The sequence below is a fragment of the Anolis carolinensis genome, unplaced genomic scaffold (assembly GCF_035594765.1).
Source record: "Anolis carolinensis isolate JA03-04 unplaced genomic scaffold, rAnoCar3.1.pri scaffold_7, whole genome shotgun sequence".
In the NCBI taxonomy this organism is placed as follows: Eukaryota; Metazoa; Chordata; class Lepidosauria; order Squamata; family Dactyloidae; genus Anolis; species Anolis carolinensis.
In genome coordinates this window covers 14,719,792-14,733,974 of record NW_026943818.1, presented here as the reverse complement: position 1 = coordinate 14,733,974, position 14,183 = coordinate 14,719,792, and the positions used below count along the sequence as shown (strand labels likewise).

The 14,183-nt window shown below is 39.4% G+C and overlaps 1 protein-coding gene across 1 annotated transcript in view; it reads right to left on the bottom strand.

Annotated features, from left to right (window-relative positions):
• The window catches only part of prrc2b (proline rich coiled-coil 2B), a 63,338-nt gene that overhangs the window by 32,327 nt on the left and 16,828 nt on the right, over positions 1-14,183 (bottom strand). The window contains 7 exon segments of the mRNA XM_062959025.1: positions 205-571; positions 3,551-3,749; positions 5,253-5,343; positions 5,512-5,654; positions 8,259-8,395; positions 10,951-11,210; positions 13,491-13,634. Coding sequence (XP_062815095.1) covers positions 205-571; positions 3,551-3,749; positions 5,253-5,343; positions 5,512-5,654; positions 8,259-8,395; positions 10,951-11,210; positions 13,491-13,634 — 1,341 coding nt within the window.

Below are 14,183 nucleotides of genomic sequence, written 5' to 3'. Positions count from 1 at the left end.
CTTTACCTCTAATTAGGACTTTTTCTTTTCTTTTTGTTGTATCAACCTAGAGGCGTGGATGATGGGTTGTGTTGTCAAATTTCGAGGTTGGGGGGGCCTGTAGTTTTTTTGTTTTGTTGGTCGCCGTGATGCCATCGCTCTTTTATATATATAGATAATCGTGTGTTGTTATTATTATTATTTCAATGCAATTCGTATTCTTACCTCTGCGGGTGGTGTGGCGGTGTCCCTCGGTGGCGGTGGGGGGGTTCTTCTCGGGACGGGGCCCCCGGTCCTCCTGCTGTTGCTCGGGGGCCTTGGTCCCCTCGGGGGCCGCCTTCTGGGCCTTCTTGCATTTCTGGTCCAGCTCCTTGAGCTTGGCGGCGCAGGCGGCCAGGCGCTCCTCGCGGGCCCGCCGCTCCTCCTCCTCGCGCCGCTTGCGGGCCCGCTCCACCGCCTCCGACATCTCCGACTGGAGGAACTTCTGCCGCAAGGCGAGTGGAGGCAACGGCGGGGGCGGCTGAGGCTTATTCTCCTCCTTCTCCTCCAAAGACGACGACGAGCGGCGGAGGCAAGGCCCCGGGGGAAGCTTCTGCAAGGGAGAGAAGGAGTATGAGGATTTCTATATTACAATCTATATATATAAAAGAGTGATGGCATCACAGCAGCGGACAAAACAACAAAAGTAAACACCCCACAACCTCGAAAATTGACATCACAACCCCTCATCCATGCCTCTAGGTTGATACAACAAAAAGAAAAGAAAAATAAATTCCTAATTAGAGGGAGAGGAATAATAGTTTTTATCCAATTGCTGCCAGTTAGAAGGCTAAGCTCCGCCCACTTGGTCTCCTAGCAACCCACTCAGCCCAGTGTTAATAAAATAATGATAAAAAATAAATACAAATAATACAATAAAAAATTATAAAAAAACACTAAAATAATTAATACAATAAAATACTATAACAAAATGACTAAAAATAATACAACAAAATAATAAAATATAATAAATAAAAAAGATAAGTGACAGTAAAATTAATTTTAAAAAATACAAATAACGTCAAATAAAAATTCCACAACAAGTTTTAACCGATACCACCACCACTTTGCCACAGCAACACGTGGCCGGGCACAGCTAGTATTATATATTATTGTATATACTCAAATATAAGCCTAGTTTTTCAGCCCTTTTTTAGGACTGAAAAAGCCCCCCTCGGCTTAGACTCAGGTGAGGATCCTGGTTGGCTTATATTTGGGTCAGCTTATACTCGAGAATATAGGGTACATTTATTATTTTCTCTATTATTATTGGTATTATTACATTTATTATTTTTCTCAATTATTGTTGCTACTATTACATTTATTTTACTCATTATTATTGTTATTATTATTACATTTATTACTTCACTCTGATCTTATTTTATTGTATGACACAGCAAACAAGATAGACATGCTGGATTTCATATCACAAAATCACAAGTCAAACACTTCCCAAGTGTCTAGGACTGTGTGATGTATTTTCGAATGATGCGTGCAGATCCCAGTCGGGTGGCCTTTTGCAGTTGACAGATCGTAATTTTGTCAATGTCTATTGTTTCCAAATGCCGGCTGAGATCTTTTGGCACGGCACCCAGTGTGCCCATCTGAAAAAGCTCCCCTCAGCTTATACTCGGGTGAGGGTCCTGGTTGGCTTATATTGGGTCAGCTTATACTCGAGAATATATGGTACATTTATTATTTTTCTCTATTATTATTGGTATTACCGTGTTTCCCCTAAAATAAGACAGTGTTTTATATTCATTTTTGCCTGCAAAGATGCGCTAGGTCTTATTTTCAGGGGATGTCTTATTTTTCCCTGAAGAATAATTCACATTTATTGTTGAACAAAAAATGAACATTTATTATATACTGTACAGTAGTTGTCATCACAAACCAGCATAACCAGACAAACTGTGAATCCTATCAAGAATTTCTTGTTACTACCATTATTTCCATGTATAACAATCTATGGTATGTACATTTACCAATGCCGCATACTCTGGTGTTCTGTTCGATGGGCATGCTTCCAAAGAAAAACTTTGCTAGGTCTTACTTTCAGGGGAAGCCTTATATTTAGCAATTCAGCAAAACCTCTACTAGGTCTTATTTTCTGGGGATTTCTTATTTTCGGGGAAACAGGGTATTACATTTATTATTTTTCTCTATTATTGTTGCTACTATTACATTTATTTTACTCTATTATTATTATTACATTTATTATTTCACTCTGATATTATTATTTTTATTACATGTATTATTTTACTTTATTATTATTAAAAGGATACCTAAGCACATTTACATTGAAGAAGATGAGAATAATGATTGGGTCAGAGTTGGACAGTCTTATCTTAAATTTGAGCTTGATGTAAATATTCAAAAACATTTAACCTACTGATGCCTCGATCAATGAAATCTTATTGTTATCTATTTTTATTTTGAAATTTATCTGTAGCTGCTGCATTTCCCACCCTCGGCTTATGCTCGAGTCAATGAGTTATGCCAGTTTTTTGTGATAAAATTAGGTGCCTCGGCTTATATTCGGGTCGGCTTGTATGCAAGTATATACGGTATATAGCTCATAAATAAGGGCTGAAAAACTCGACTTATTTTCGAGTATATACGATAATATACGATTCCTCTCCTTTCCTGTTGTCTCAGCTCCATTCTTAACTAGGAGACCTTTGTAACTGGGGATAATAATAATAATAATAATAATAATAATAATAATAATAATAATTTTATTTTTATACCCTGCTTCCATCTCCCCGGGGGGAAACGGGGTGGTTTACAAAACGAACATACAATAAGATCAAGTAGCAAAAAACGCACAAATGTACATTAAAAAGACATAAAATAAATGGCCTGTACACAAACAAAGGCATATACCGTATATACTCGAGTATAAGCCCACCCAAATATAAGCCGAGGCACCTAATTTTACCACAAAAAACTGGGAAAACACTGACTCCAGTATAAGCCGAGATACCAATAAAATTACGTTAATTGAGGCATCACTAGTTTAAATGTTTTTGAATCTTTACATCAAACTCTAATTTAAAATATGACTGTTCAACTCTGATTAAATCACTATTTTCATCTTCTTCAACGTCAACTTCTTCAACGTTCTTCAACGTTAATAATAATAAATATAGAGTAAAATAAATGTAAAAGTAACAATAATAGAGTAAAATAATAAATGTAATAATAAATAGAGTAAAATAATAAATGTATTAATAACAAAAATAGAGTAAAATAAACGTAAAAGTAACAATAATAGAGTAAAATAATAAATGTAATAATAATAATTAATAGAGTAAAATAACAAATGTAACAATACCAACAATAATAGAGAAAAATAATAAATATACCATATTGACTTGAGTATAAGCCGACCTGAATATAAGCCCACCAGGACCCTCACCCGAGTATAAGCCGAGGAGGGGTTTTTTCTGTCATAAAAAAGGGCTGAAAAACTAGGCTTATACTCGAGTATATACAAAAATAACGCAAAGTCATTCCGCAAGGCTCCTACCTGCAAGTCGGAGAGGGGGCCCCAGCCGTTGACCTTCCGGGGGGGGGCGGGGGCAACGTCGGGGGCCTTGCGGAGGGGTCGCGAGAGCCCGGCCGCCTCGCTCCAGGCCTTGGCCTCCTCCGGGGCCGGGGGCCGGGCCTCCGCGCTCTCCGCCGAACTCAGGGACAGCTGCCGCTGCCGGTGGGGGTCCCAGCTGTTCCTGCGGATGAGAACACGCACCAAAGGATATCATTGTAATAATAATGATAATAATAATAATATCACAAGTGCAGCTGTCGGGGACGAGAGACAGGGCCTTTCCAGTGGTGGCTGTTTTGAACAATAGAAGCATCATCAATTACTACTACAGCAGAGTCTCACTTATCCAAGCCTCTGGATTATCCAAGCCATTTTTGGAGTCCATGTTTTCAATATATCATGATATTTTGGTGCTAAATTTGTAAATACAGTAATTACAACATAACATTACTGCAAATTGAACTACTTTTTCTGTCAAATTTGTTGTAAAACATGATGTTTTGGTGCTTAATTTGTAAAATCATAACCTAATTTGATGTTTAAAAGGCTTTTCCTTAATCCCTCCTTATTATCCAAGATACTCGCTTATCCAACGTTCTGCTGGCCCATTTATGTTGGATAAGTGAGACTCTACTGTATATAGATTAGCATAGCACAATATAATCATTATATATAACTATATTGTGCCATAACGCTATATTGCAATATTATTAGTAATATTACATGTAATATAGATATACAATCATAATAGTGTATTATTACTACAGAAGAGTCTCTCTTATCCAACACTCACTTATCCAACGTTCTGGATTATCCAACGCATTTTTGTAGTCAATGATTTCAATACATCATGATATTTTGGTGCTAAATTCATAAATACATTAATTACTACATAGCATTACTGCGTATTGAACTACTTTTTCTGTCAAATTTGTTGTATAACATGAAGTTTTGGTGCTTAATTAATCTGGTGTTGGACTGATCGATCTGCCCATTTTAGAATAGCCCCATTCTTGAGGTGTTGCCCATGCTATATTGCACTTTGTCCATTTTAACTGTGAAATTACCTTCCCCATTTCGGCCCATTTCGGCACATGTTGCACGTTGCCTAGGTTCTATGAATTAGTCTCCAGTGTTAATATTGTATGTTTTATGTTGATTTTAACGATTGTTTTTACTGTAATTGATGTTTTTATTGGATAACTGTTTTATTGCTGTGTTTTGATATTTGATTGTTGTATCGGGCAAGGCCCCATGTAAGCCGCCCCGAGTCCCTTCGGGGAGATGGGGCGGGGTATAAAAATAAAGTTGTTATTATTATTATTATTATTATTATTATTATTATTAATTTGTAAAATCATAACCTAATTTGATGTTTAATAGGCTTTTCCTTCATCCCTCCTTATTATCCAAGATATTCGCTTATCCAAGCTTCTGCTGGCCCGTTTAGCTTGGAAAAGTGAGACTCTACTATATATCGTATTACAATATAATATTATGAATATATGTATATACAATGTTACAATTATTACATATTATTGTAAATTATATTGTATATATATATTTATATATAAAAAAACACACACATATATATATACACACACACATATATATAAAACTAGCATAGCATGTTATTGCTGATAGGGGCCTCCAGCTAATTAAATGTAAATAAATAAATTCTCACCATTTCGGCCTCCCGTCCTTGAGGGTTTCCTCCTCCTCCTCGTCTTCGCTGAACTTCAGTTTCTCGGAGTAATCCACTTCATCATGGATGCCTGAAGGAGTGAAGGAATGAATGAATGAAAGAAAAAAAGAAGGAAGGAAGGAAGGAAGGAAGGAAGGAAGGAAGGAAGGAAGGAAGGAAGGAAGGAAGGAGAGGATCACCATCACTTCTCTGCACCTCCAAAGGATACTTTCTGAAAGGCTGGGATATATTTCCTTACCTGCCCAGCTGTCGTCGGCGTCGTTGTCGAGTTCATCGAGCCCTTTCAGGTTCTCTGCGTTGATGATGGTGGGCCGGGGGGCGCGCTCCCCCTGCGGGCGGGCTGGGCGGGTCGGGCGGGGGGTCCCAAGCCGGGGGTCTTTCCTGCAAATTATGGGGAAATCACACAATCACCGAGTTGGGAACAAGGCTTTTAAGACAAGGAGGCCAGGTGGCCCTCCATCGGGTGGGATTGGATGGTGTCTTCCTGAAATATTAAATTGGGGTTGGACCAGATGGCCTTTAGGGCCCCCTTCTAATGCCAGAAGTTCTTTGGAGGTTCCTTCTCTGGAGGTTTTGAAGCAGAGACTGGATGGCCATCTGTTAGGAGGGTCAGATTGTGCTTTTCCTGCACAATCTATATATAGAAAAGGGTAATGACATTTCGGCCTAGGACAAAACAACAAAACAACACATCCCAGAAACACTAAACTTGGCAGCACAACCCCTCATCCATGCCTCTACGTTCATACAACAAAAAGAAAAGAAAAATAAAGTCCTAATCAGAGGGAGAGGAATAATTGTTTTTATCCAATTGCTGCCAGTTGGAAGCTAAGCTCTGCCCACTTGGTCTCCTAGCAACCCACTCGGCCCAGGGGACAGGCAGAGTTAGGCCTCACTTAGGCCTCTTCCACACTGCCTATAAATTACAGATTATCTTATTTTACCTGGATTAGATGGCAGTGTAGACTCAAGGCCTTTCCACACAGCTATATAACACATTTATAACTATATAACCACACCTGTTTTGGCAGGCTTTTGAGTTTTATTACTGATGTTTTAAAAGGTGCTTTTAGGATGTTTTTAAGATGTTTGTAAGATGTTTTTAAATTGTTGATTTTAGCCGGTTCTTGTAAGCTGCCCCGAGCCCTAGGGGAGTGGCGGCATATAAGTTTGAAAAATAAATAAATAAAATAAATAAATTTATAATGGACTTAATGTCAGGGGAAAACCTTTACTCTTGACCTTAACTACCACCAATTCCTCAATACTTTATTTCCCAGACCACCAGACTTCGCCACAGCAACGCGTGGCCGGGCACAGCTAGTTATTATTAAAACTCTGCTTTTTCTCCCCCGAAAGGAGACTCAAAAGTGGCTTAAGAACAAACTTACAGAACTGAACGTGTTTGGGGACTGCTTTAAGCATCCCAACCCTCACTTTCCTTCCTTTATTTACAAGCTGCTTTGAGTCTTCTTGTGGAGAGAAAAAGCGGGGTATAAGTAAACATAATAATAATAATAATAATAATAATAATAATAATAATAATAATAATTCTCCTGAATACTTTCTACTCGGAATGTTAGATATAGAATATGACAAAGACAAAGAGATCCTGTTCAACTATCTGGTTATTGCGGCGAGAATAACTTATGCCAGGAGGTGGAGACAGAAAGAGACCCCAAATAAGGAGGAATGGCTGATTAAAGTCATGGACGTGGTGAACATGGATAGGCTTACTTACTGTTATCTTCAAGTCAAGGTCTGCCTAAGAAAGAAACTAACTGGGACCTGGTAAAGGACTATTTAAAACAAATGAAATTTAATCCCATCTGCTGAATAAATTCAATCTTAGAATCTGATGAGGACGAAGGGGATATGGATTTGATTGACTCTCAGAATTTTCTTGCAGAACCAGCCAAAGGAAGATGGAAGTCAACATTTTTTTTTCTTATTTTTTTTCTCTCCTCTCTACTCTTTTTTCCTACTTTCTAACAAAAATAAATGTTCCCCCACTTTCGATGTAAAAATACTATTTTCTTATTAAGATATATATATATATACTAGCTGTGCCCGGCCATGCGTTGCTGTGGCAAAGTGGTGGTGGTATTGGTTAAAAATTGTTGTGTAATTTTTATTTGACGTTATTTGTATTTTTTAAAATTAATTTTATTGTAAGTTATCTTTTTATTTATTATATTTTATTATTTTCTTGTATAATTTTTAGTTATTTTCTGTTATTATAGTATTTTATTGTATTTTTAGTGTTTTTAATTATTTTTTAGTGTTTTTTATTATTTTTATTGGGTTGCTAGGAGACCAAGTTGGAGGAGCTTAGCCTTCTAACTGGCAGCAATTGGATAAAAGCAATTATTCCTCTCCCTCTAATTAGGACTTTATTTTTCTTTTCTTTTTGTTGTATCAACCTAGAGGCGTGGATGATGGGTTGTGTTGTCAAATTTCGAGGTTGGGGGGCTTGTAGTTTTGTTGTTTTGTGGGTCGCCGTGATGCCATCACTCTTTTATAAATATAGATTTTAATTAATTTTATTGTAAGTTATATTTATATTTATTATACTTTATTATTTTCTTGTATTATTTTTAGTTATTTTCTGTTATTATAGTATTTTATTATATTAATTTTTTAGTCTTTTATATTATTTTTTAATTGGGTTGCTGGGAGACCAAGTTGGAGGAGCTTAGCCTTCTAACTGGCAGCAATTGGATAAAAGCAATTATTCCTCTCCCTGTAATTAGGACTTTATTTTTCTTTTCTTTTTGTTGTATCAACCTAGAGGCGTGGATGATGGGTTGTGTTGTCAAATTTCGAGGTTGGGGGGCCTGTAGTTTTGTTGTTTTGTGGGTCGCCGTCATGCCATCACTCTTTTATATATATAGATAGATGTTTCTTTTCTTCATTTTTTATATATAAAACTTTGAATAAAGATAATTATGGAAAAAATAATACTAATTCTCCTGGACTTCTTACCCCTCTTGGTCGCTGGGTTGGTATTGTCGGAAGGGGATGCGGGGCTCCAGGCGGAACTGGGGCATCGGGAAGCAGGAGGAAGAGGAGGAGCCGCGCTGCAGCAGCGGAACCGGGGCCTCGGGTTGCTTTGAACACATCTGGAAAAGAAGAGAGAAACCATCAAACCCACGGCTCTCCAAAGCTGCTCTAGAGCCAACTGATAAATGAGTTCAGGACCTAGAGATTCCTAAAGGGATAGATAGGCCCTTGGAGTCCCTTTTAAGAGACTGGAGAGGCCACTAAATGCAAAAAAGCTTAGACTAGATAGCCTTAGGAGTTCCGTAAAGGTAAAGGTTTTCCCCTGACGTTAAGTCCAGTCGTGACCGACTCTGGGGGTTGGTGCTCATCTCCATTTCTAAGCCAAAGAGCCAGCATTGCCCGTAGACACCTCCAAGGTCATGTGGCCACTGGCAGGACTGCATGGAGCACCGTTACCTTCCCGCCGGAGCAGTACCTATTGATCTACCCACACTCTGGGGGTTGGTGCTCATCTCCATTTCTAAGCCAAAGAGCCAGCATTGCCCGTAGACACCTCCAAGGTCATGTGGCCACTGGCAGGACTGCACGGAGCACCGTTACCTTCCCGCCGGAGCAGTACCTATTGATCTACTCACACTCTGGGGGTTGGTGCTCATCTCCATTTCTAAGCCAAAGAGCCGGTGTTGCCCGTAGACACCTCCAAGGTCATGTGGCCACTGGCAGGACTGCATGGAGCACCGTTACCTTCCCGCCGGAGCAGTACCTATTGATCTACCCACACTCTGGGGGTTGGTGCTCATCTCCATTTCTAAGCCAAAGAGCCGGCGTTGCCCGTAGACACCTCCAAGGTCATGTGGCCACTGGCAGGACTGCATGGAGCACCGTTACCTTCCCGCCGGAGCAGTACCTATTGATCTACTCACACTCTGGGGGTTGGTGCTCATCTCCATTTCTTAGCCCAAGAGCCGGCGTTGTCCATAGACACCTCCAAGGTCATGTGGCCATTGGCATGACTGCAGGGAGCACCGTTACCTTCCTGCCAGAGCAGTACCTATTGATCTGCTCACATTGACATGTTTTCAAACTGCTAGGTTGGCAGGAGCTGGGGCTAACAGCGGGCGCTCACTCCGCTCCCGGGATTTGAACCTGGCACCTTTTGGTTCTCAAGTTCAGCAGCTCTGCGCTTTAACGCACTGTGCCACCAGGGGCCCCTATGATCAATATTACATGTAGGTAAATACATGTACAATATTAGTATTATACCTCACAACCTATGAGAATGCCTGCCATAGATGTGGGCGAAACGTCAGGACAGAATACTTCTGGAACATGGCCAGACAGCCCGGAAAACACACAACAACCCAGTAATCACAGTAGAGTCTCACTTATCCAAGCCTCGCTTATCCAAGCCTCTGGATTATCCAAGCCATTTTTGTAGTCAATGTTTTCAATATATCGTGATATTTTGGTGCTAAATTCATAAATACAGTAGTTACAACATAGCATTACTGCGTATTGAACTACTTTTTCTGTCAAATTTGTTGTATAACATGATGTTTTGGTGCTTAATTTGTAAAATCATAACTTAATTTGATGTTTAATAGCCTTTTCCGTAATCCCTCCTTATTTTCCAAGATATTCGCTTATCCAAGCTTCTGCCGGCCCATTTAGCTTGGATAAGTGAGACTCTACTGTAATAAATGTATTATTAATAATAATAAAAAATAGAGTAAAATCAATGTAATAGTAGCAAGAATAATAGAGAAAAATAATAAATGTACCATACATTCTCGAGTATAAGCTGACCCAAATCTAAGCCAACCAGGACCCTCACCTGAGTATAAGCCGAGGGGGGCTTTTTCAGTCTTAAAACAAAGGGCTGAAAAACTAGGCTTATACTTGAGTATCTACAGCAGGGGTCCTCAAACTTTTTAAGCTGAGGGCCGGTCCACAATCCTTCAGACTGTTGAGGGACCGGATTATCACTTGAAAAAAATACAAACAAATTCCAATGCACACTGCATATGTCTTATTTGTGGTGCAAAAACAACAACAACAACAACAACAAAAGAACAATACAATATTTAAAAATAAAAACAATTTTAACCAACATACATTTATCAGGATTTCAATGGGAAGTGTGGTCCTGCTTCTGGCCAATGAGATAGTCAAGTTAATTAGGGTTGTTGTTGTTGTTCTTGTGTGCCTTCAAGTCATTTCAGACTTTGGGTGAGCCTAAGTCTAAAATTTATTTATTATTTATTTACTGCATTTATTTACTACATTTGTATCACACCCTTCTCACCCCAAAGGGGACTCAGAGTGGTTTACAAATTATATGTACATACAATATATTATATTATTAGCATAGCATAATATTAGCATTATATATTACTATATTGAACTATACCACTATACTGTAATATTATTAGTAATATTATATGTAATAAAGAATATATAATTAATATTATTATATGGTATTATTATTAGTGTTATATTGTATTACATTATAATATTATTATCAATATTATATGTATATACAATATATTATATTATAAAACTGAGGGCGGGGGCCAGGTAACAGACCTCGGAGGGCCGCATCCGGCCCCCGGGCCTTAGTTTGGGGACCCCTGATCTACAGTAACAATCTAGTTGGTAGTATGATGAGACTCACAAAAGCAGGCAGCATGTCGTGGTAGGTGGGGGGCTGGTAGAGTCCGGCCCCGAAGGGGGGGGCGGGCCCCTTGCGGAGGAGGGCGGGGGGCTGCGTGGGGGGGCGGAGGGGGGGCTCCTTGGGGTCCGAGGGGGGCCCTTCTGCGGCCGCCAAAGCCTTGCTGACGCTTCCGCTTCCGCCGCCCATCTCAGTCGGGGAGGAGCCCAGCGGCGGGGCGGAGGGGATGTTCCTGCCGCCGCCCTCCCTCCAACTCGTCACGTCTGGGGAAGCAGAACAGACAACACCGTCAGGCAACAGAGTCCCTCCCAAAGAAAAGACATCTTTCCTGGCCTGGTCACTACAGCTCAGCAATCGCTGCTAATGAAAATCATGCACTTCCCCTTTGGGTTCACCACAGGTCAAACAGTTCTCTGTCAGTAATAATAAGATTTATATTGAGATAATAATATTTATTTATTTACTACATTTATATCCCGCTCTTCTCACCCCGAAGGGGACTCCCCTACAATATTTGCAAGCCCTATATATATATCTATATATATAAAAGAGTGATGGCATCAGGGCAGCGGACAAAACAACAAAACTACAGGCCCCCCAACCTCGAAATTTGACAACACAACCCATCATTCCCGGCTTTAGGTTGATACAACAAAAAGAAAAGAAAAATAAAGTCCTAATTACAGGGAGAGGAATAATAGTTTTTATCCAATTGCTTCCAGTTTGAAGGATAAGCTCCGCCCACTTGGTCTCCTAGCAACCTACTCAGCCCAGGGGACAGGCACAGTTAGGCCTCACTTAGGCCTCTTCCACAGATTTTAACTGGATTATATGGCAGTGTAGACTCAAGGCCCTTCCACACAGCTATATAACCCATTTAGAATCTTATATTATCTGCTTTGAACTGGATTATCTTGACTCCACACTGCCATATAATCCACTTCAGTGTGCATACTAAACATAAAGACATCCATACAACAGACATTCAATACCACCACTACATCAACAATTTCTCACCAACACCACCAGACAACGCCACAGCAACGCGTGGCCGGGCACAGCTAGTATATATATATATTCGTATCTGTCTAGACATGTCTATATACATTTGTGTGTTCATTCCCCCCCTGTAATATTTGCAAGCCCTATGTATAGGTAGGTAAGAATATATTCATATCTATCCAGACATCTCTCTTTATATAGATATTTGCAGAGACTAGCAAACATATGAGGATAAATTCATATATAAAAATAATGTATATGTATGGCTACAGATACACAGGTACATGGATCTATATGTATAAAGGATTTGCGAAGACCTGCAAACATATGAGGGGAAATTCACATATAAAATTAATGTATATAGATAGATACACATATAAAGGTACATAGAGATGGCAAAAGCTTGCGAGGGGTTAATGCCTATATATCTGTAGGAGAGTTTAACAAATATTTCAGGGGGAAATGCTTTCATAAGATTAATGAATATATATTTTTCTTCCTGACTTGCAAGTGTGTCTTTCTCTTTTCAAAACATTCCCTTGATTAAGAGCGAGGGAGGCTTTGCAAAAGAAAACACACTGATAAGGGAGGAGAAGAGAGAACTAGATCACATATTGCAAGCAATAGCCTGCAGGCTTTGCAAAAGAAAACACACTGATAAGGGAGGAGAAGAGAGAACTAGATCACATATTGCAAGCAATAGCCTGCAGGCTTTGCAAAAGAAAACACACTGATAAGGGAGGAGAAGAGAGAACTAGATCACGTATTGCAAGCAATAGCCTGTAGGCTTTGCAAAAGAAAACACACTGATAAGGGAGGAGAAGAGAGAACTAGATCACATATTGCAAGCAATAGCCTGCAGGCTTTGCAAAAGAAAACACTCTGATAAGGGAGGAGAAGAGAGAACTAGATCACATATTGCAAGCAATAGCCTGCAGGCTTTGCAAAAGAAAACACACTGATAAGGGAGGAGAAGACAGAACTAGATCACATATTGCAAGCAATAGCCTGTAGGCTTTGCAAAAGAAAACACACTGATAAGGGAGGAGAAGAAAGAACTAGATCACATATTGCAAGCAATAGCCTGCAGGCTTTGCAAAAGAAAACACTCTGATAAGGGAGGAGAAGAGAGAACTAGATCACATATTGCAAGCAATAGCCTGCAGGCTTTGCAAAAGAAAACACTCTGATAAGGGAGGAGAAGAGAGAACTAGATCACATATTGCAAGCAATAGCCTGCAGGCTCCGCAAGTTGCTGGCCTTGACCTTGACCCAATTATAAGCCGGGGGAGGCTTTTTCAGCTCATAAATAAGGGCTTCGAGTATATACAGTAATATATTGCACCATACCATAACTTGTAGTATATATAATATATTATATAACAACATAATAAATATTATATATATTAGTAATATTACATTACAATGTTGTAATATATACCAATAATGTAGTTATAATTGTGCACGCTTTGGAAATAATAATAATAATAATAATAATAATAATAATAATAATAATAGTAATTTTTTTTAAAGGAACATACTCTGGGGGCGGAGGCTTGGTCCGGGCCCATACGACGGATCTAAGGCGCCCTTTTCTCTGCCAGCCTTGTCCTGCTCGCCGGCTGCCTTCAGCGTCGGAAATTCCTCGGGAGAGAAGGATAACAGTCGGCTTGAGGCCCTTGAACCTGCCGAAGGAGAAGACGAGACCATCAGCAAGGACCGGCCACGCTTTCGAGGAACCGTTTCCTGCCCAGGGACCCTATGACGATCACTTTGGGACCAAAACTTGCCACCAAGAGATCCAGGCTCAGAGGGGTTTTCAAAGGCCGTGCTATTGTTTTGAAATGCAGTAAAAGGAGGGAACACAAAACACCAGCAGGATTTGATTTGGAGTAAAGTCTTAATAGTAGCAATAACAACAACAACAAAAATAGTCATAACCACAACAGTAATAACAATAGTAACGATAATAATAAAAACAAGTTATAACAATAATACTAACAACAGTAATAACAATAGCAATAGTAATAACAGTAGCAATATTATATTATTCTATGAATAGTAATAACAATAGCAGTAATAAATAGTAATAGTAATAACAATAACAGTAGTAGAAATACTAACAACAGTAACAATAGTAATAACAATACAGTAGAGTCTCACTTATCCAAGCCTCGCTTATCCAACATTCTGGATTATCCAAGCCATTTTTGTAGTCAATGTTTTCAATACAT